A 25007-nucleotide genomic window follows, 5' to 3' on the forward strand; every position below is an offset into this window, starting at 1 on the left:
GATCTCTTTCAGTATAGCTTTGTGGCCCTCCTTGAAGTTCCATAGTTCTGGGATAACATATCTGCCAATGGGATTACACTCATTCATCCCTAACAATGCTGTGGTGACAACTTTGTTTACCTCATCACAGGTCTTCCATTAGTTTATGTCTTCAGCTTGGATGATATATTATCCCCCAACACATGGTATTTGGTCCAGTAGGTCTCCAACACCCTCAGAGCACTCCTCTTCTGATGGACTTAGGGAAAAATGAAATCATAGCAAGTTGTTGGTGTTGGGAATAGTATCCCAAAGCCAATCGTCAGTCTGTTGACGGTTGTACTCTTTGTTGTATTAGTACATAAATCATAAATAAATAAAAGTTATTTTGCCATTTTTTCATCATAAATTATCATCTTCTAATGAACTCCTGTGTTGTGGTGAAGTCCTTAGGACTATTTAGACTCGACAAAGGAGGATTTGTCGTTTAATCTTTAAACCTGTTCACGACCAAAAGATACGTTGTTACCAAGGACAATAATGTTTATCGAGCATAGGTCGTTGTGTGCCATATAGGTTGGTTGTCTTTTTAACCAAAAAGTGTGGAGACACTGGTATGGCATACAGGTGAGATGTAAGGGTACATCTGCACTGAATGTGACCGACTTCGGAGCTATTTCTGCTGTCAAGATTTGCTCCGATGGGATATGGGTATAACTGTCCCTCCGACCTAAGACCGTCACGGTGACTTGCAAGCAACTCACTGCACTTAGGCACTGGACTACTTGAATTTCTAATTCAGTGACGGAAGGATGCTGGGTGTAGTCAAGTACTTGACTTGTCGGTGCGTGTGTCAAGATGGGATTGACCACTCCAGTTCAGGAGCTGTGTACAGTCATGTTTCAATTTAACAAAACTTTGATCAGAGTAGTCCTAGTGAGGAGTCACAGGACTGATTGAGTTGAGCATGACTCAGATGATCTAATCAGGGTTGACAGTTTAACCCTGAGTCATCCTAAACACAGGGGTCAAAAGGGATGAATTATACAGTAACCATATTCATGTAGGTTCTGAGTGTTGCGATTGTGACTATTCAACCTATCCAAATATCGGGTACCATTGCTAGATGGTCACTTCGATTAGTACAAGAATTGGTTTCGATGCTACCGGCTTAGATTCGAACCTGCAGGGTCACACACATTAGAGGTTCCTATCTGATCTGATGGCTGATAAAGAGTCCTAATATTCGTGGACTATGAGTCCTACATGTATGAAACTCTGTGATCGAGAATCAATATTCTCTGATCATGAGTCCCACATATTTTGGGTACCGGGGTCAAGAGTCCCACTGGTTTGGGATTTTCGATCAGAATTTCATATCGATGAATTCTGATGTCCGATTGCCCATCGGATTTAGACTCAATATTTATAAGAGATTTAATTAGTGATTTGATTACTAATTAACTCAATTTGATTGAGTAATTATTTTTGGATCAAGTTCAATTGAATTGGATTCAGTTGGGTTTGACTCGATTAGGTTAAGAGTTGACCTAATCGTCGAGATGGTTTGGTCCCTGATTTGATCAAGAATTGGACTTAGTCAATTCCTGATTTGATTAAGATTTTATTGAGTCTAATTAAGCTTAATTAAGTTAGATTTAATTTAGTCTAATTGTGCTTAACCTATTTTGATTAGGTTGGTTCAATTAAGATTAAACCACCATTTGAATTTGAATCCCTGCGCCACCTCAAATCTCTACGCCCATTTGAATTCATGAGAAGAAATTTCTTGTGAATTTTCTCTCATGCAAAGCCCTTCTCACGCCCACTCTTGTGCGCCAATCTTTGGATAAAATTGATTAGTTAGCCATTCAAATTCAAAGCATGTTTGAATTTGAATGGATAACTTATCTCTTGCGCCTTCATGACCTTATCCACTTTAGCACCCCATATCTCACACGAGAAAGGGTTTCTCGTGAAACCTTTCTACACACAAAGTAGCCTCACACCTTCTCTTCTCATGCCTAAGTGGATAGGGATGAGTTGGTTTGCATTTGAATTCAAATTTGATTTGAATTCAAATGTGCAACCACTTATCTTTATCCTCTCATGCGGATAAGATACATTTTGAACTGTTTTAAAAGAGATAGGGAAGTGGGGCGTGCATTGAAAAATTTTGAGAAAGAAAGTGGGGTGTGAGGAAGCCTTGTGCATGAGGTGAAGGTCCAAAAATCTTTCGAGAGAAAAAGAAAGAAAAGAAAGAAAATTGGGTGCAGGGTTTTCAGTGTGTTCTCTAGGATTTCAACCTGGGGTTCGGGAAGTGAGTTAGTGAGCTACGAGTGTCGTGAGCCCACCAAATTCAAGGGAGAGATTTATCTATCTCTCAAGCATATTTGCTGATGATCCAGAGCATCTGTGGAATCGACAGATATCGATCGAAGGATTCGATCAGCATCAGCCATCGAAAGGGCTCCATAACGAGCTAGCACTCGTGAGGAGCCGATCAGATCGGGAGCCTCGTGTGGATGATCCGTAGAGGCTAGACATATTGTGTAGCTGCATTGTGATGATCAGAGCCTCCCGACGGTGATCAGATTACGGTGATCGACTATCCGCATAAAGGTATTGTGTTCTGAACACAGAACAGTAAATTGTTTACTGTTCAAATTTGAATTTCAAATTTAAATGCATGCATGCTATATATCATATTTAGATCTTAGTGTAGGATAAATATATATTAATTAATTAGATTAATTAATTATTTTTATTATAAAATAATAATTTTAAAAAAGTTTTAAAATTACTATTTTACCTCTGCACTCAAATTTCGCTTCAAATGGTATCAGAGCAGGTTCTATGATATGATATATGAATTTGTATGCATAGATTAAGTTGTAATCTAAAAGGTTAAATATAAAATTTGAAATTTAAAATTTAAAATTTGAATTTTGAAAGTTGTTCGAAATTTAAAATTTAAAAATTTGAAATTCAAAATTTAAAATTTGAATTTTGAAATTTGAAATTCGAAATTCAAAATTCAAAAATTTGAAATTCAAAATTTAAAATTTGATTGAAATTTCAAATTTGAAATTTAAAATTTAAAATTCAAAATTTGAAATTCAAAAATTTGAAATTTGTTTAAAATTTAAAATTCAAAATTTAAAATTTAAAATTTAAAATTTAAAATTTAAATTTTGAAATTGATATATTTAGATATACATGATCTAAGTAGCAAGTAATTGAATTGGGTTGGTTGCCATGGCCGTCCGATCATAAGAGAAAAGTAGGGTTTAAAGGCCTCTCCTCCCATTCGATGGGGTCTCCTATGGCGGTAGGAGTGCCGCTGTAATTATATCCCATGCAGATGAAGCAGCGAAAGGACTTAATTGTAAAGGTTCAATTATAAAATTTATCATAAATATGTTAGATTAGATCTAAAAGAATATTCATGATTTATTTTGATTGAGTTATTTTCTGTTATGTAATTAGCAATAGGATTGCTATTTATGAAATGTGCTAATCTATTTGTGAAATGAGTCAACATGTTTGGTGAACAGAAAATAAAATCTTTTAAATTTGAAAATTATTTTCGAAAAGCCAAACCTTGACCCATCAGTTCAAATACTTAATTAAAATAATTAAGTGTTGTCAAGTTGGTCTAGAATTGTGAATTAAGACCTAAGATAATTGCATAAACTTGTGGGTCAATGGGTTAGATGGATTAGGTCCATAATTGGGTTAGACCTAAGGTTAGCTTAAAGAAATAGACTAAATTAGAGTAATTAGTCAAATCTAATCAAAAGTTGAATTAGATTAGGTCAAGGACACTCTAGACTCAACTCCAATAGTTGTAGTTGAATGGGTCCATGTCTTTAACTAGACTAAGATGGACTTAATTCATGGCTATGCGGTGGAACCCTATTTACTAAGTTGATCAAATTAAAACTAATGAACCGGTTGGTGTCTAAGGTAAGTTCGGCAGTTTGACCAGTGGTTCTTAAGTGGGAGCTACTCGTATTGATTCGATCTCTGACGAGTTAATGGCTTATGCCCACCACTGATCTCACTTACCTGGCCAACTTGGTGAGTTAGGTTTTGATTAGATCACTAGGTGATTAGGGCTCACCCATGTCATTAGGTAAATCAGTGTGACTGATTTAGGTGCTCCTAATGCCGGCTTTAATTAAATTCTTTTAATCTGACTTGGTGAAGTCAGTGGGAGGATTGAAATTGGCTGGTTAATCTTCTCTTCTATCCTTTAATAAAATCCTCAAAATTATTAGGTCCCTAAAATGATTAAGTTATAGTGATAACTAAGTCATAGCCTCCCATTAAGTGAGTGATAATGAGTCCATTAGTTTAATAATCATTGGAGGCCCAAAGGCCTAGTACTTATTGACTAATGGAATTATCATTCATAGTATGATAATTTGGTTTGAGTCTTTCTGATGGTGGTCAGGTTGGCCGGCCAAAGTCGGACCTAATCATTTATTGGTCTGATTCACCAAATCAAGTCATGTTAATGGTTGGATCTAATCAGATCTTTTCAGTGGAGGCCAAAGCCTACTGATTAGGTTCTAGGGCAAAATAGATTACTAGAAGTTGTTTAGAGAAACAACTGATTATGAACCTACCCATAGATGCACATGGATTGACCAACCAAAGTTGGGCTCATGTGTAGTCTATGTGGATTCTAGTACCCACTAAGAAATTAAAGTAATTCTTCGAATTGAAGGTTGAGGCTACCTGTTCATAAACATATTAGGAGAAACTTTAGACTAAAGTCCAAGTCTTTAGTATTAATAATTTATGTACTAATAGAGGTCTGATTTTTTTTTATACAGCTATGGTCACTACCCTGTCGCTCCAGTCATTATTAGATAATGACAAGCTCATGGGACCTAATTTCAATAGCTGGTATCAAAAATTAAAAATCATCCTTGAGCATGAGCGGATCCTTTATGTAGTAACGGATCCGGCACCAGAGGAGCCATCCCCGAACGCTAGAGGCATGGTCCGAGATACTTACCAGAAGTGGGTCAATGACCGCACCACCGTTCGGTACATAATGCTGGCAGCAATGAATGATGAGTTCAGCCATAGGTTTGAGAATGCTCAGCCACAGGAGATGCTTCAAATGTTGAGCGACTCATTTGGCACACCTGACGACGTTGAAAGGCACAAAACTAGTTGTGCCATTTTCAATGCTCGGATGAGGGATGGGGCCTCAGTCCCGATCATGTACTGTACATGATCGAAATGATTGAGCGCCTAAGTAAACTGGATTTTTTTTTGCACGAGCAGCTCGATAAAGATGCGATCCTTAATTCATTGTCCAAGTCCTTCCTCCCCTTCCTTATTCATTTTCGAATGACAAAGCCTGCAGTGAACTACCACGGCTTGTTGGGGTTGCTGCAGAACTTTAGAAGGACCACCAGCTCCATAAGGAGTCGGTGAATGTTGTGGGAGGGTCTTCTTCTAGTCGTCGATCCTTTAAGAAAGGGAAGAAGAACAAGAAGAAGAAGAACAAGAAGGTGCAGCCGCATGCTGGGACGTCTGCACAGGGTCAGACCAAGAAGCACAAGCCCGACCAGAGCCAGGCGGAGTGCTTCTTTTGCAAGAAGCAGGGGCACTAGAAGAGGAACTGTCCTCTATACATTGCCTCCCTAGACCCAAACAGGCCGAAGAAGAAGCAAGGTAATTATATGATAACACCTTGCAACTTTTTCATTTGTGATACTATTGCCTAGGTATTGGATACCGGAAGCCCTTATCATATTTGCAATTTGATGCAGGGTCTACAGGTCAATAGGAGATTTGATGACGGCGAGAGGTTCCTGAACGTTGGAGATAGAAGCAAAATTTCAGTTCTAGCTTTAAAAATCATGAACCTTGTAATCAATTCTCGTAATGTAATTCTGAGTGAATGTCACTATTATCCAAGCTTTTTATTAAATATTATTTCTGTAGGCCTTTTGGCCATGTACGGTTATCAATTTTTAATAAAAAGAAATATTTACAATATCATTTTGAATGGTGTTACAATGTTTGTTGGACAACTAAATAATAGAATTTACTTACTGTCACAGCCTGTTAATGTGGTTCAAACCTCTGATAAACGTCCTAGAATAGATAATATGTCAAAAGTCTACCTTTGGCACTGTAGGCTAGGTCATATCAATAAGAACAGGATAAACAGGTTGGCTCAAGAAGAAATTCTTGAAGTTGGTGATTGTGAATCACTTCCAACCTGTGAGTCCTGTCTTCTTGGAAAGATGACCAAGTCACCTTTTACTGGAAAAGGTGAGCGAGCCAGTGAACTCTTGGGTCTGGTACATTATGATGTATGTGGACCCATGAGCTCAAGTGCAAGAGGTGGAATTTCTACTTCATAACCTTCATAGATGACCTATCGAGGTATGGGTATGTCTATTTAATGAAGCATAAGTCAGAGTCATTTGAAATATTCAAACTATTCTGAAATGAGGTAGAAAAATAAACTAGGAAGTGTATTAAAACTCTTTGATCTGATCGAGGAGGTGAATACCTTTCCAATGAGTATTTTGACATATTTAGGAAAGAATGGGATTCTCTCTCAGTGGACTCTTCCTGGAATACCACAGCATAATGGTGTGTCTGAAAGGAGGAATCGGACCTTGTTAGACATGGTCCGATCGATGATGGGATTTGCTGGTCTGCCGATCTTCCTCTGGAGATATGCGCTCGAATCGGCTTGTTACCTTCTAAATAGGGTTCCGAGTAAGTCTGTAACCAAAACGTCATATGAGTTATGGATAGGACGTAAGCCAGTACTCTCGCACCTTAGGGTTTGGGGGTGTCCGGCTTATGTTAAACGTTTAATTACGGACAAGCTTGGACCTAGGTCTGACAAGTGTAATTTCATAGGATACCCAAAAGAGACCAAAGGGTATTATTTCTACCTAGCTGATGAGCAAAAGGTGTTTGTCAGCCTTAAGGCAATCTTTTTAGAAAAGAAGTTCCTTGATGAAGGGACTGTTGCCTCTAAGGTCGAACTTGAGGAAGTTCGGCGGATGGAAAAACCGACACAAGTAGCTGAACCTGAATCGGATTTGATTAGATCAGATCCGGAGCCCATTGTTCTGCACCCTTAAGGCAATCTGGTAGAGTACCACGTCAACCGGACAGATACTATGGTTTCTTGGTTCGGGACGGAGATCCTATCGAACTTGATGAAAACGATGTGGATCCGATCACCTACATGGATGCAATGCAGAGACCTGACTTTGAGAAATGGTCAGAGGCCATGAAATCCAAAATGGAGTCCATGAAGGTCAACGATGTGTGGACATTGGTTGACCCACCCGAAGGAGTAAAACCCATAGGGTGTAAGTGGGTCTTCAAGAGGAAGAGGGGCGCAGACGGAAAGGTGAAAACCTATAAAGCCCGTCTGGTTGTCAAGGGATATCGTCAACGTTATGGTATGGACTATGATGAGACATTTTCTCCTGTGGCAATGTCCAAATCCATTCGAATTATGCTTGCGATAACTGCCCATCTGGACTATAAAATCTGGTAGATGGATGTGAAAACAGCTTTCCTAAATGGATAGCTGGACGAAGAGGTGTATATGATACAATCTGAAGGATTCACATCCACAGATGAGTCCAAGGTATGCAGGCTACAGAGGTCCATTTATGAACTTAAGCAGGCATCCGGAGTTGGAACATACGTTTTGATAGGACAATCAAGACGTATGGCTTCGTTAAGAATGGAGAAGAGCCCTGCATTTATAAGTAGACTAATGGTCCAGTAGTAGTATTTCTTGTATTGTATGTGGATGATATTCTCTTAATCGAGAATGATATCCCTGCATTACAGGGAATAAAGATTTGACTATCGTCACAATTCTTCATGAAGGATCTGGGAGAAGCTTCCTACATCCTAGGGATGAGGATCTATAGGGATAGATCTAAAAGGTTGCTTGGCTTATCCCAGTCCACGTACATTGATACTATACTGAAGAGGTTCAGCATGGAGAATTTCAAGAAAGGCTATCTACCGATAGGCCATGGAATTTCTCTTTTGAAGAGGGATTGTCCGACAACACCTCAAGAGAGAGAGCGTATGGGTAGAATTTCATATGCTTCGACAGTGAAATCTATCATGTATGCCATGACATGTACACGACTAGATGTGGCATACTCACTAGGGGTAGTGAGTAGATACCAATCTGATTCAGGAAAGAATCACTAGAAGGTTGTTAAAACCATCCTGAAGTATTTAAGAAATACTAAGGACCAGTGACTTGTTTATTGTGAATCGGACTTGAGACTTATAGGATTTACAGACTCTAGTTTTCAGTCTGATCATGATGACAGCAAGAGTGTGTCAAGATTTATTTTTACCCTTAATGGTGGGGCTGTCTGCTGGAAGAGTTCCAAGCAGCATACAATGGCTGATTCAGTTTGTGAGGCAGAGTATGTCACTGCATCAGATGCTGCCAAAGAAGCAGTGTGACTGAAAAAATTCATCACCGAACTCGGAGTAGCACCCTCCCTTATTGGTCCAGTTCTGCTCTACTGTGACAGCTCTGGAGCCATTGCTCAGGCAAAGGAACCGAAGGCACACCAGCGGATGAAGCATATTCTGCGCTGCTACTATCTCATCCGGAAAATCGTGGATCGAGGTGATGTCGACCTTCAGAAGATCGACGGGAAGGAGAACCTGGCCGACCCATTCACTAAAGCCATTGCGGTGAAGGAGTTCGACGACTTCAAGTCGAAGATGGGTATTAGATACTGCACCGATTGGCTTTAGGCCAAGTGAGAGATTGTTGGGAATAGTGTCCCAAAGCCAATCGTCAGCCTATTGATGGTTGTGTTCTTTATTGTATTAGTACATAAATCATAAATAAATAAAAGTTATTTTGGTATTTTTTTATCATAAATTGTCATCTTCTAATGAACTCCTGTGTTGTGGTGAAGTCCTTAGGACTATTTAGACTCGACAAAAGAGAATTTATCGTTTAGTCCTTAAACCTGTTCACGATCAAATGATACATTGTTACCAAGGACAACAATGTTTATCGAGCATAGGTCATTGTGTGCCATATAGGTTGGTTGTCCTCTTAACCAAGAAGTGTGGAGACACTGGTATGGCATACAGGTGAGATGTAAGGGTATATCTGCACTGAACGTGACCGACTCCGGAGCTATTTCTGCTGTCAAGATTTGCTCCGATGGGATATGGGTATAACTATCCCTCCGATCTGAGACCGCCACGGTGACTTGCAAGCAACTCACTGCACTTAGGCACTGGACTACCTGAATTTCTAATTCAGTGATGGAAGGATGCTGGGTGTAGTCAAGTACTTGACTTGTCGGTGCGTGTGTCAAGATGGGATTGACCACTTCAGTTCAGGAGCTATGTACAGTCATGTTTCAATTTAGCAAAACTTGGCCAGGGTAGTCCTAGTGAGGAGTCACAGGACTGATTGAGTTGAGCACGACTTGGATGATCTAATCAGGGTTGACAGTTTAACCCTGAGTCGTCCTAAACACAGGGGTCAAAAGGGATGAATTATACAGTAACCATATTCACGTAGGTTCTGAGTGTTGTGATTGTAACTATTTGACCATCCAAATGTCGGGTACCATTGCTAGATGGTCACTTCGATTAGTACAGGAATTGGTTTCGGTGCTACCGGCTTAGGTTCAAACCTGTGAGGTCACACACATTAGAGGTTCTATCTGATCTGATGGTTGATGAAGAGTCCTAATATTCGTGGACTATGAGTCCTATGTGTTTGGAACTCTGTGATCGAGAATCAGGATTCTCTGATCATGAGTCCCACACATTTTGGGTACCGGGGTCAAGAGTCCTACTGGTTTGGGACTTTTGATCAGAATTTCATATCGATGAATTCTGATGTTCGATCGCCCATCGAATTTGGACTCAATATTTATGAGAGATTTAATTAGTGATTTGATCACTAATTAACTCAATTTGATTGAGTAATTATTTTTGGATCAAGTTCAATTGAATTGGATTCAGTTGGGTTTGACCTGATTAGGTTAAGAGTTGACCTAATCGTCGAGATGGTTTGGTCCCTGATTTGATCAGGGGTTAGACTTAGTCAATTCCTGATTTGATTAAAATTTTATTGAGCCTAATTAAGCTTAATTAAGTTGGGTTTAATTTAGTCTAATTGTGTTTAACCTATTTTGATTAGGTTGGTTCAATTAAGATTAAACCACCATTTGAATTTGAATCCCTGTGCCACCTCAAATCTCTACGCTCATTTGAATTCACGAGAAGAAACTTCTCATGAATTTTCTCTCACGCAAAGCCCTTCTCACGCCTACTCTTGTGCGCCAATCTTTGGATAAAATTGATTAGTTAGCCATTCAAATTCAAAGCGTGTTTGAATTTGAATGGATAACTTATCTCTTGCACCTTCATGACTTTATCCACTTTAGCGCCCCATATCTCACACGAGAAAGAGTTTCTCATGAAACCTTTCCACACACAAAGCAGCCTCGCACCTTCTCTTCTCACACCCATGTGGATAGGGATGAGTTGGTTTGCATTTGAATTCAAATTTGATTTGAATTCAAATATGCAACCACTTATCTTTATCCTTTCACGCAGATAAGACATGTTTTGAACTGTTTTAAAAGAGATAGGGAAGTGGGGCGTGCGTAAAAAAATTCTGAGAAAGAAAGTGGGGCGTGAGGAAGCCTTGTGCATGAGGTGAAGGTCCAAAAACCTTCCGAGAGAAAAAGAAAGAAAAGAAAGAAAATTGGGTGCAGGGTTTTCAGTGTGTTCCCTAGGGTTTCAGCCTGGGGTTCGGAAAGTAAGTTCGTGAGCTACGAGTGTCGTGAGCCCACCAAATTCAAGAGAGAGATTCATCTACCTCTCAAGCATATTTGTTGACGATCTGGAGTATCCATGAAATCGACAGACATCGATCGAAGGAGTTCGATCAGCATCAGCCGTCGAAAGGACTCTATAACGAGCTAGCACTCGTGAGGAGCCGATCAGACCGGGAGCCTCATGTGGACGATCCGCAGAGGCTAGACATGCTGTGTGGCTATGTTGCAGTGATCAAAGCCTTCCAACGGTGATCAGATTGCGGTGATCGACTATCCGCACAAAGGTATTGTGTTCTGAACACAGAACAGTAAATTGTTTACTGTTCAAATTTGAATTTCAAATTTAAATGTATGCATGCTATATATCATATTTAGATCTTAGTGTAGGGTAAATACATATTAATTAATTAGATTAATTAATTATTTTTACTGTAAAATAGTGATTTTGAAAAAATTTTAAAATTATCATTTTACCCCTGCACTCAAATTTCGCTTCAGTTGGGCTACTAATCTTTTGTGCAGCTTCACTTCTTTTTCTAGATTAGCAGCTTTGAGGTACCTCTCAAGACATGGTGCTTCTAACCTTAGACATCAATTTTGATCAGCAACATATGGGATTGTTGGCACCTCTACAGCAATCTCTTCATTGGACCTGAATGCTAGTTTTGCACCAGTTGCAGATATGGCACTGTTGTCAAGGCAGCAAACCAACTGATTCATACAGCAACCAAGAAAATTATTTGGCTCAGCATGCATAATTATCTGACAAATGTGAAATAACTGAACAATTTGAAATGTAAAAGAACTAAGGGGGTGTTTAGTTGGGGGGAGTGGGGGTCTGGAATCGGAATCAGAATGGGTGACTCCCACTCCAACCGTTTGGTTGGGAGGAGTCCCATTCTAATTTCGATTCCATGGTGGAATGGGAATGGCTCAATCTATATAGAACTCAATCCCTACTCTCCTCTATGGATTCAAATTTTCATTCCAATTCCGATTCCAATTCCGGTCATGAACTAAACGCTTCGGAAGATTTGGCCATTTCGATTCCGATTTCAAGCTATTTCGATTTCCATTCTCATTCCGATTTCGGTTACGAACCAAATACTCTCTAAGGTTATTGAATCACTACATAATTTCAAATCATAAAGCAGTCATCATATCGTTGGTCATAATTCTGATTGATTATGAGAACAAAAATACATTAATGTTTGATGTAAAAACTGGAAGCTAGAAACCAAAGAAACTATCTGAATAACCAAGTGAACCGGTCATATGAAAATGAATTTATTAGGAATCTGGAATTGCTGGAAGAAAGTTGGAGATAATTATATGGCCAGAAAATGCAGGATGAGATGTTACCATGAACATTTTCCTACATGACCATTTCCCACATCATCCAGGCAGGAATTTTAACCCACATACTACTGACTTCTTAGGTTATGAGAGTAGAAATGGCATCACCACTAACAACTCTAATCTCATCTAAGATATAAACTTTCAGCAGATTTTTTTTTGTTTTAATTGGTTCAAGTTGGCAAGTCTTACATTTACAAGAGTCATCCGCCAAAAATTTTCTTTGGAAGTACAAATGCCTCCCTATGGATTGATTACGAGCACTTGCCAGCATCAAGAGTGTCGTCAGAATGACAGTATTAATGCCAGGTAGCCAGTATACATGAAAGCAGTTATTATGCCTATGCTGACAGCCTTACCTATGCCATCAAGGGCATAGCATTCAAACCAGCACTTCCAAAGGGAAAAGGCTTCCGCATCAGATTGTGAGAAATTTGTGTTTAAGACATGTATACCATTTCACTCATCAATTAGCTTGTACTATAAGTTAAATGCCATGCCCCGACCATAAATTTAGAAATTGAAGACGTGAATAGCCACCGTGTACCTACAGAGAATTGTCCCTACAGACATGCAAGCATTCAATCTGACAAGTACTTCAGTATAATATAAAAGATAATATACTTTTAGTTATCAAAATAACTAACTATTACACTTGGTATTTCCCACACCTTTTACATCATTCTTATACAAAATATCACTATAGATTTACTAATCCAAGGAGCTATCCACCTTCTACAGATTGGCCTCCCCTCTATGCACGAATCCAAAATGCTGATGCTTGCTCCCATAATTAGATCCCTATATCTGAAAACATTATATGAAGATTTATGAGTTTCACGGCTTAGCAATAATAGATATACTTATAAAACTGATTTAAATCATGTTAAAATGTAACTCAATTTCATCATACCAGATATGATACCAATCTGTTCAGTATCAAACTCTAACAATTAATGATATCCAAAACACACTCATATGCCAACTTTTCTATAATATTAGCATAAAGAATCAATATAATATCAGAGTCCACATTCTATCCAATATCATAATCTATAATTAAAGATGAGCACCTAATTTTTTTAGTCTACAGCCCCTATTACAGCGCATTTATATTCCTATAGCTCAGGTATTACCACGATTACCCCATAATGGGGTCACCATGATATCCTCCATGGTGGGGATCACCACGATCACCTCTATGGTGGGGTCACACACTATAATCCGATGGCTGGATATCACCATAATTACCCTTGTGGCGGGGATCTCAAGTACTCAAGTCTGGATATCAAACACCATAGGGTTGAAAGTCAAGTGACACACGCGCGCACACACACATATATATTTAATTTATGTATTCCTCTTTGATATATCTTTGGTATAACTTATATACAACTTTAGTACAGCTATAATATATGTAATTCAACATGTCATACTTAAGATTTTGCAAGCTTAATCTAATCATTATATGTAACACCACTCATTTCAATTTGTAGAAGTCAAATCACTAATCAATTATCCATAGCTAAAGAAATTCCATGCAAAATTAATGCATGATTAAATATGAATGTAATCATGACAATTGTATCATTTCAAAGAGATAAGATAAATTTTCATTTAATTTTGATTGGTTACTATAAAATGTAAATGTTACTTATCTTGTAATTGGCCACCTCAAAATCTAGATACTTTACACTATTCACTTGAACCTAACAATTCAAAATCATACTTTGAGATTAATGATGTATTATTTTCTTATAATAATTTATAGAATCCCTTAAAAATTTAAAATCTCAAATTTCTGATTAATTCCTTTCCCTACATAACAACCCCATTCCATAGTTCATTTACCCTGACAAACATGATCCAAAAATTTTTAAATTTTGCCCTGAGTTGACCCATGAGTTAAAAATCCTCCATTAACTTTTTAGCTTAAATTACCCACCCATTAGAGAATTAAAAATATGGATCATGATAGGGCAAAGTTAATCCATCCCCCAAAAAAATTACTATCAATCTTCCCTTAACCTTCTTTTTTCTTCCCAATTCCTTTCTATCTCAACATTCTAAGCTTTTAGCCCTTACCTCCCTTGCTATCTCAACCTATCAATGATTAACTCCCAAGTTAAATCAACTAAATATAAGAAGGGGTTTAGGACTTACCTACTTGATGAGGGAAAAACAAGGTAGCAAGCAACACCAAAGAAGAGGAAAGAAGAAGAAGAGAAGGAAGAAGAAAAGAGTCCAAGGGAGGGAGAGAGAAGAAGGAAGGAAGGAAGAGGGAGCTTGGTTGGGAAAAAAAATGGAACAAGGGGGGAGTTGGTGCCAAAAGAAATAGGCACTGCACCTAACAGGCGGCCCAAGGATGGGTTGGCCAGCTGGCAAATGACTTAGCTAGCTGGCAATTCAAGGTCTTACATACTTTCTCTCTTAAATAAAATTTTATCCTTGAAATTTACATCTTCCAAAGTTCGAAATTATTTCATATCACAACGCTACTATTGCCAAATCCATTCTACTAATCATAAGCTCCAATCACTAATTTTATCACAACTAGCAAGAGATCTAACCTTGTCATGGATTACTCCATATTTCTTAAATAAATAAAAGTAATGTTCAAATGCTAGTCCTTGGCTAAAATCTCAATATTTAGGATACTTTTCAAGATTTCTAGTCTTCTCTAACTAATCATCTATCTAGTGTGGGTAGTTGATATTTCCGCAAGTCTTTAAGTTTATTATAGTCCTTATAAATTTTCAAATATACTTGTAGATAGTTGGTATTATCAAACTCCATACCAACTCTCAAAGAATAAGAATCATTAAGCATCTAAAGCTTAGTACCAAAAATTTGATACCCTTGGTTATTCTTCATACTTTTTGTAATTGGGGTGTAACATAAAAATCAATTCAATGAATCAATCTAGATCAACTTGATCATCCTAGCAATTATATTGCTATATTCTCCCTCTCTTAACACTCATAATTCCAATTCTAGCATCTTTCTTCTAATATCAAACTTCCTAGAACCTACTGATCCTTTTCTTCTTCCTTTTTTTTTTTTTCCATTTTTTTTCCTTTTTCCTTTTTTCATCACCCAATATGCTAAAATCTAATGATACCTTTAATTTAACTACTTGTATCAATATTTGTTTCTCTACATACCAGCACTTGCTAGTTTATTTTCATTGAAATCTAGCCAACTGGATGATAGCCAAAAAATTCATAAAAATTATTTCCATTATTTATAACTCTATGTATAATGAGGATACCTGCTCAAGTATCAAATCTTTAGATTCATAGATGCCATAATTTCTAATAACTTTAATCCTTCCACAAGGATTGTTTTATAGTTGTCTCATTATATATACAATCATTAATGGATATGGTTCATAGTGTTTTTCTTTAACATTTGCATTTTCTCTAAATATTGAAATTAGATTTCAAATTCAAAATATATCATTACAAAATTTAAATTCAGTTTTGATGGTGTCATTTCAAAAGTTGCACTTCTAAGTTCTGACACATTCTTCTACTTAATATCCTCGTAATATTTACTAGACTCTTTTCTGTTCTTTTCATAGCATTATTTTAATTAGCATATAATCAATGCCTTCCAAAAAATAGTAACTTGGTTCTTAATCAGTACATATCTCAATCATGTTTCAATGATTAATAATTTTCGAATTTCCAAATCCATAGTAAAATTAGACCTAATTTAATTTGAAATTTTATCACCAAATATGCTAATATTTTGCCACTTTTCTCTTAGATTCCACTTGCTCTACCCTTGAAGGGCTAATTATTCTGATAACCTCATGGGGTTGGTCCCCTCTACTAACTATTACATCAACATAGGACCCAACATATTGTCCCTCATCCATATCTGCTCCGTATATAGGATTTGGCAGTCCTTTCTTATCATCTCAGCTAGAATGACCATTGAGGATAAATTAACTACCTCCATTATCTACAATTAATACCACAAAATTAGTCCCCTATATAAATTAATTCTTATCATCTAGTTGGACCTTATCTTAGTTAATTTATGCCAGAGGTCATCCTAGCTGAGATAACAAGAAACTTAGGACTGCTACATCCTATATGGAGTGGATAAGGATGAAGGACAATATGTTGGATCGTATGTTGATGTAATAGTGAGTAGAGGAGACCACCCATGAAGTGATAAGAATAATTGGCCCACGGAGCAAGTGGCATTTGAGGAGAAAGCAAGCCTTCAATGCTCTGAAATACCGATTTAACCTAAAAGTGCAGATGTAAATTACCTAGATAAGGAATAGTATAGATATGCCAATCAAAAAGTAAATGCTGATTATGAGATCGTGAGAGTAGAACTACAACAATTAAGGTAGGATTATGATAGACTAAGATATAGGAATCGGAGACATCTAGATGAATATTTTGCTTTGCAATGTGAAGTAAGAAGACTTAGGTAGGGACTCCTATCTATCTTCTATAGTTCGGCCTCGCTCTATGCATAAATCCAAAATACGATGCTTGCTCTCAAAATTAGATCGTTGAATATGAAAATATCAAGTGAAGATTTATGAGTTTCACGGCTTAGTAAATAACAAATATACTTATAAAACTGATTTAAGTTATGTTAAAATATGACTTAATTTCATCATACAAGATATGATACCAATCTGCTCAATATCAAACTCATAAAATTAATGATATTCAAAATATAGTCATATACCAATTTTTCTATAATATCAGTATAAACAATCAATATAATATCAAAATCTACTATATATCCAATATTTTAATACCCTAATTAAACATGAAAATCCAATTCTGTTTAGCTTTACAGTCCTTATTGCAACACATTTATACACCTGCAGCTTAGGATATCACCATGATTACCCCAATAGCAAGGTCACCATGATATCCCCCGTAGTAGAGATCACTATGATCACTCCTGTAATGGATCGCCACACCATAATTCGATGGCTAGATATCACCGCAATTATCCTCCTGGAAGGATCTCAAGTACTCAAGTCGGATATCAAATACAGTAAAATTGAGTCAAGCGATATATATTCTCTTTTTTTGCGATATAGCTTTGGTACAACTTTAATACAACTTCGATACAACTTTAATACAATTTCGATATAGTTTTGGTACAGCTATGATATATATAATTCAATAGGCAATAATCAAGATTTTGTAAATCTGATCCAATCAGAATATGTAACACCACTGATTTCAATTTATAGAATGCAAATCACTAATCAATTATCCATACTTATAGAAATTTTATGCATGATTAAATGTGAATGTAATCACGACAATTGTATCATTTCGGAGGGATAAGATAAATTCTTATTTATTTCTGATTAGTCAATATAAAATATAAATATTACTTATCTTGTAATTAGCCACCTCAGAATCTCTAATACTTTACACCGTTCACTCTAAACCTAACAATTCAAAATCATGCATTACTCTAAGGTTAATGCTGTATTATTGTTTTATAATAATTTATAGAATCTCTTAAAAATTTTAAAATCCTGAATTTCTGGTTAATTCCTTTTCTTTCATAATAGCCCTATTCTACAGTTCATTTATCCCAACAAATATCATCCAAAAATTTTTAAATTTTGCCCTGAAAGTTGACCCATGAGCTAACAATCCCCCGTTAAATTTTCAGCTTAACTTACCCAGCCATTAGAGAATTAAAAATCACGGATCATAACAGGGCAGAGTCAATCCGCCCTCCAAAAGAAATTAGCATCAATCTTCCCTTAACCTTCTTTCTTCCCAACTCCTCCTTATCTCAACATTCTAAGCTTTTAGCCCTTACCTCCCTTACTACCCCAACCTATCCATGATTAACTCCCAAACTAAATCAACTAAATATGAGAAGGGGTTTAGGACTTGCCTACTTGATGAGGGAAAAGCAAGGCAGCAAGCAACACCAAAGAAGAGGAAAGAAGAAGAAGAAAGAAGAAGAAGAAAAAGAGTACAAAGGGAGAGGGTGAAGAAGGAAGGGAAGAGGGAGCTCGGTTTAGGAAAAAACAGAGCAGGGGATTCCCCCCACCCCGTTCGGTGCCAAAAGAAATGGGCACCGCCGAACGAGATAATTGCTAACGCCTAACAGGCGGGCGCAAGGATGCGTGGCCAGCTAGCAATTCAGGGTCTCACCGCCAGGCTCTGACATCGGCTGCAGCTCCCAGCCTGTGCTTCCCTGCGACTGTACGGCGTGCCTGCCCGACTGTGACTACCTGTTGGTCAACCGGAAACAACAAATGAACATACACACAACAAAATATCATTGAACCCATCTATTGTTTCGTTTGGAGTATACTGAGTTTTAGCCATCCAGTCTGTATCAAGATATGTTGGGGACTAGTTTTGAACCACTTTGGGTTGTTAAAAGCTATGATCAATTTGATTTCAAACAAGGATCTACATTAAGGGTTAGACTCAGAAATCATGGCTTTTGTAACAAGGCTAATACATCCTTATTCAAGGCATTAACAGTGAAATATGCACTCATCTCTAGAACATAATGGTGTGGATACTAGTATATTGCTACTTGACAGACTTTGCATGGTCTATCTTCCACTAATTCTCTTATTTGCCTTCTCCATAAGTTTTTGGAGTCAGTCAACACATCACAGACCTCCCCATATCCATAATCAGTTGTCTCCCACATTGCTATTAGTTTTTGCCATTAATTTATCTAGGTTTCACATCATTAAATTCCACATCAAGGTTTTATGGGAATTAAGTGTACGTGCTCCATGGCAGATTTTAAAGGCTAACTTAAGCAATTCAAGCAAACAAAATACTTATCCTTGTTAATTCAAATAACTTCTCAAAATCTCACTTCAGCCACATTTCCAGTCTTCTACAAACCTATTCTGAATTGCAACCATGGATGAAGTCATCTAAGTATTCAAGGTAGCGCATTCCAACAGTTTTTACCCCTCCCCACACAATTCTGTGAAGTTTGTTCATTTCACCATCTAAGTAAATCTCAGTCTCAACTACACATTTCTAAATCATACAGTTAAGTTCCTCTTATAGACCTAGAAACACCTTCCTAAATGAATAAAAGAAAAGGTCATGCTGCATACTTCTCAACATAGCCAGCACAAGTTATAGAATTCTAAGGATATACCTTCTGTACACAGATTATATAAAGAATGGATAAACATCCACAATCAAAGTAATTGATATCCATGTTGGTGTGGCTTACACTTGCAGCATTAACTGTATAAAACTCTCTTCTTTTTTTGAAAAACCAAAATTGAATTAGTAGATTCCAAAAGCATTGTCAACAAAGTTTAATTGAAAAGCAATGCATCTAAAGCACTTCATGTGTGCCTTGAATGTATTAATTTTTCACTGTAATATCGAACTGCAAGTAAGATTAAAAAAGCAAGTGGTTTTGGAAGTTGCTTTTGAAGCTCCAAGATCCACACTCTAGTTTCATGCATCGGAGCTATAATGTGATGAAGTTATGAACACGCATTTTGAGTTCCTATATTTGCTTGGAGAGCAGCTTTTGTCATCTTTTTAGCTTTTTTCTTTTTTGTCATATAAGTACATTGTCATTCCCAACAATCTCTCTTTCTATCTCTGAATTAGAAGGAGATGATTTTTCAGGGATCGACTGTTCAGAGTCTTCTGCAGTATCATTGCTTGGATTAATCAGAAACTGGAGAGCAGTTACAACATCGCCGATTAGCGGACGAGAACTTGCTTCTTTGTGAAGACACAGAGCAGCAACTGCAAGAGCTTGGTATAAACTCTTTATGGGAAATTTCCCCTTAAGCAACGGGTCAGCAATTTGTACAAACTTCCTCTTATCTCTCAAGAGTGGCTCTGCCTGCACAATTGTACCAAAAGATGATATCCTGTTCAGACTGAGGTTGAGAAGTTAAACCGTTAAGCCATCAAAAGAAATACTGAAATACAATCATTAACATACATGTATACATGCATATATACATGTAAACATGTACTTATACACACACACACACACACACACCGGTCCCATTCAAGTTATACTTATATAAATCTTATAGAGTTGCTCATTTTATGATTTGGACGATGAGGGTTTCATATTGATGATCGAGCTATTGGATATATTTTATTACCTCTAAACTGTTTATACATCAAAAATTATATAATTTGAAAACTCCAAGACTGTGTATCAAGTGTTCAAAAATAATACAATATTTCATGTTATTTAAATTGTTAAAGTTTTGATCACTTGATGCATTGGTTAGGAGTTTCTAAGTCACCTGATCGTAAGCAGCTTAGAGATAGTCCATCATATCAAAAAGCTCAGATTATTGATATAGGACTCCATCATCCAATTCATGCAAGAGTGTAACTCTTATATGAGAGTTACACTCTTGCACTTGGTGTTATAAGAGTTACACTCTTACACTTGGTGTAGCTTGAATTGGACTCTATACATACATACATATTGTGATGTTGCAATCAACATGGAAGAATACATCAAGTTATAAAGAAAACCTCTGAATGGTATCATGATTCACCCTAATTCTTAAGACATAATATTATCTAGTTTTCTTTCATGATTAAGCATAGGGTTGTATAAAACACTAGTGGTGCAACGGAAAGTGGATTTAAGATTTGAAGCTACCAAGTTCTTTGAGAATCTAGTGCCTCAGTGAGCATCAAACTTGAAGATAAGCTAGGTTAGCTAAGCAATCAGTGCTCAATTTAGCCTCAAGACAAAAAGGCTTCACGCTCTTCTTCTTGGTCATAAATTATCTTTCAAGCAGTTATCATACAAAGGTTGTACCTTTTCTCCCATGTTGCGAGTGCTTAAGAGACACAAGCTTTAATTAGGCAATTGATTGAACTAAAACAAAGTATGTTTTAACTTCTTATGCTACCAAAATGTATGTAACGTATATTTGGTAAGCCCATGAGGTAAAATCAGATTACAAGACATACCCAATGAACAAGTTGTTGCTCATTTGTTGGCTTTTTGATGTCTATGGCTCTCCTTCCAGTTATGAGCTCCAAAAACACGACCCCAAAACTATATACATCTGACATTTTGGTTAACTGGCCTGTCAATGCATATTCTGGGGCACAGTAGCCATAAGTACCCATCACTCTTGTAGAAACATGGGTCTTATCTCCAATTGGACCAAGCTTGGCCAGGCCAAAATCAGATAACTTCGGGTTGTAATCTTCATCAAGAAGTATATTTGATGCTTTTAAATCACGGTAAATCACAGGTGGGTTGGCTATATCATGCAAGTACTCAAGGCCTTTGGCTGCGCCAACTGCTATTTTCATTCTTGTATACCAATCCAGTGGCTTCTTATTTGGTGATAGATCTGTAGGTGATCAAGTAAAAACCAAAAGGTCGATTGGAGATATCTTGGCTCATTGTATGAATAAAGGAATTGACAATCTGATGAATTATACCTAAGAGATGATCTTCCAATGAACCCAGTGGCATGTATTCGTATACTAGAATCCTTTGGTCACCATCTGCACAGTATCCAAGCAAGTTAACAAGATTCTGGTGGTGCAGGAGACCGAGCATTAGTACTTCAACAAGGAACTCTCTGTTTCCCTGAAATCCATTCCTATCGAGCTGTTTAACTGCTACAACCTGAGGAAGGTAAACATGGAAATTGGATCAGGCTCCTTCTATAGTCTATAGCAGAAGAAAGATAGCTAGAAATGGCGTTACTTCATTCGTGCCTTCAAGGCATCCTTTATACACTCTTCCAAAACCACCTTCACCAAGTAGGTTTGAGGTGCTGAAGTTTTTGGTAGCTGCTGCCAATTCTTGGAACTTGAATACCCGGGCTGCAATATTTTCATTGCCAACCCGTAAAATCTCATTAGCTGCAGACCTATGCTTGTCACTGTCTGCAAACATAAATTTTTTTCTCAGAAATGAAAAGTGGATCTAACTAGATCTTGTATTTGGTTTGGTTTGACAAAATGAAATATAGAAATTAGTCTTAAAGCTGGAATAAAGTTCATTCAGTCATTTATTTGAAATAAAGAATGAAGGAAATGATTATTTTTATATGAAGGCAAAATAAAGAATACACACACACACATCCAATAGATAAAGCCACTTTTAAAGACTACTAGCAGGATGAAGCAATAGTAGAATGGAAATATGGTGCTCTCTTGATTTTGTTTATCATCCTTGAAAAATTGTTAAACAAAGGCTTTCTAATGTGGAGTTCAGGGTCAACCTAGCGTCCTGCTAAAGTTTTTTTATTTATATGCTGACCTATTTGTAAGTTTGCTTTGCCCATTATGGCTGAGGTCATATATTGGGGAAAAAATTGTTTAGTACTTGTCTCACCTCTTGGTGAATATCCTCTTAGGTGGGATGGTTGTATATGTCTTAAAACGACTAAATTTTTCCACTTGTTCATCTATAAGATATTTGGTTAAAAGCTTTTGAATAAGATTAAGTTATCAGGAAATTTTAAAACTTTTCCCTTTTTTTGAGAGGAGAGTTTTATATTGATATGATTTTTTTCTTTGCTTTTGTCTGTGAGGGGAATAATTGGGCATATTCTGGTACAATATTCAGTCATCAGAAAATAAAAATCAATTAGAAACACATACTTTTATTGGCGCATCTCGATTATGCTCCGCTAAATCTATCCTAATATAGCACCAAAATAGGACATTGAAATGTGGAAGGAAAATCTAGATGGGAGCACATATTTTCTTAAACATTCTATTAAGAACTGTTACATGAAATAAAACTAATGAATGATGCAAATTTTAAAAGTGATCAATATCAACAAATGTTATGTTTATATATTGAAGCGGAAAAAAAAATTATCATTTCGATTGCGATAATTATTGGCTTTATCAGATAAAAGCTTCCAAATGAAACCATGATACATTACATTAAAGCAAGGAAGAAAGTACATACTGGATCTGAAGGAAATGTTACCAACAAGGGACTTAAGCCCATTCTTTTTCTTCTTTCTTTCCTTCCTTATCCTCCATGACCACTTTGTCTTCCTCTTCTTTGTTTGCTTTTTATTCTCGTCCGGCGGCTTGTTACAACAGACACATGTCATCATCTTTTTTCCTCTCCTCTTCGTACTGCTAAATATCCCCATGATGAATATTGTGCTTCTGTGGATCAACCCAAGAGTGAATCAATCCACTCTCAAGCCGAAACCACAAGAATACAGATTGAGGATTATGATTTTTTTTTTTTTTGAAAAAATTACAGAAGAAATCTGGAATTTTTGAAGAAAAAAGTGCTTTATGGTTATTTGGTTTTTGATTTTTGCCCCTTTCCAGTGGACAGAAATGGCCGGGTTTGTTTGGCTTGATGGTTGGACAGAGGGCGTGGGCTAAATTTAGATTCTTTTTCCTTAACTTTAACCATGAGTTCATTTGTTTCTTGTCTATTTAATTAGTTATTTAATTTTACTTGAGAATTGAGGTGGCCTGTGATTTCGGTTTGGAAGAAACTGACAAGAATGCAGGTGGAGGGATGAAAGAGTTCTCAAGGTCTTTTGTATTTCAGATATTCAGCCCAAAAATCCCAGACTTTTGTTTGGTGCAGTCCTTGATGGAAGAGTGTAGGCTTGATGGGTAGCTATAAGCCATTGGAGGTGGCAATGAAGAGATAAGGGCAATCATATTATTACCTGCTGAAAAGAACAATGATGGATTAGGGATCTCAAGATTCAACTGCACAAAACATTGAAATGGAAGAAGGATTTAGTGCACATTGGAAGTCCTATGGACCCATCTAGTGCATATCAAAGACATTCTGGGCATGGAATGCAGTACTACCTCGAATTGTCTAGTTTGGAGCATACTGAATCAAACCGATTATAAGAAACTAAAATGGTTCATCCTATCATCTTGAAACCCCACCCCTTTCATCAGATTGGACCTCTTCGTTTGCCCAGGCCTATCCCATGAGCCTATCTTTAGGAAAGAATATGCAAAATTTCTAGTCTGGCATACAACATGTCCGCGATAGATATATATATATATATATAAAAGCCTCCCAATTTTGGGCTAGGTTGGGTGGGCCATTAGGTCCATGATCAGCTCTTATATATGTATGTAATGCAACATGTAGATAGGATTGTATTTCAGCTGTTATTATTGAAAATTCACGAAGGAATAGGCAAAATTTCTAGTCTGGTATACAACATGTCCGTAATATATAATGATAGCTCTCAACAATATGTGAAAGAATAACCATAAATTTCACTGAACATGAAGAGGACCATATAAGGCTAAACAAAATCAAAAGCCTACATCCAAATTCGTGGAAAGCAAAATGGAGCTATATTCAAAATTTAGAACTTCCACTTGGCTTGTCCCTCCTGATCTTTGTCATTTATGTACTTGAACTTTAGATGTCACGCTAATGTCTTATGTTCAAATTCCCCTGGATATTTTGAAATATTTCAAACTCTTAAAACTACCCAAAAATTCCTTCTTTATATTAGTCTTGACAATCCACTTTTCAATTCCTTTCTATCTTGTATATATTGTTGATGCTACTTCCCTGCTCAAAAGATTATCTGAAAGGTTGATATCATATTGACAGCTGCTTGCAGAAAGAGGTTTGATAAGAAATGTGTCCTTTTATGATATTAACTATGATTCTAGGGGCTTTTCCTTGCTAGTTGTAAACCACAAAGGAAAAACCCCTGGATGTCATTGTTTGTTGGTGGGTCATGATTGTTGTACAGTTGATCTTTATATTGTGCCGTCATTGCGATTTGAGGAAGAAGAAAAAGGAGGAGGAAGAGAAGGGGAAGATAGAGTAGTCATT

The 25007-nt window shown here is 37.0% G+C and overlaps 1 protein-coding gene across 1 annotated transcript; it reads right to left on the bottom strand.

Moving 5' to 3' along the window:
• Nucleotides 1-19417: 19417 nt before the first annotated feature.
• On the bottom strand, nt 19418-23485 carry LOC105046887 (probable serine/threonine-protein kinase PBL23). Its single transcript, XM_029265086.2, has 5 exons — nt 23127-23485; nt 21909-22090; nt 21638-21827; nt 21155-21546; nt 19418-20051 (listed from the first exon to the last, which is right to left on the bottom strand). The coding sequence occupies exons 1-5, from the start codon at nt 23317-23319 to the stop codon at nt 19758-19760; spliced, it is 1251 nt and encodes a 416-aa protein (XP_029120919.2). The 5' UTR covers nt 23320-23485; the 3' UTR covers nt 19418-19757.
• Nucleotides 23486-25007: the final 1522 nt, after the last annotated feature.

This window comes from Elaeis guineensis, chromosome 6 (genome assembly GCF_000442705.2).
Source record: "Elaeis guineensis isolate ETL-2024a chromosome 6, EG11, whole genome shotgun sequence".
NCBI lineage: Eukaryota > Viridiplantae > Streptophyta > Magnoliopsida > Arecales > Arecaceae > Elaeis > Elaeis guineensis.

Coding starts and splice junctions, on each gene's coding strand:
- LOC105046887 (XM_029265086.2), bottom strand. CDS start 23,319: ATGGGGATATTTAGCAGTACGAAGAGGAGAGGAAAAAAGATGATGACA. Junction 22,091..23,126: donor TAACATTTCCTTCAGATCCA/GTATGTACTTTC, acceptor TTATGTTTGCAG/ACAGTGACAAGCATAGGTCT. Junction 21,547..21,637: donor ATTGGAAGATCATCTCTTAG/GTATAATTCATC, acceptor GATCACCTACAG/ATCTATCACCAAATAAGAAG.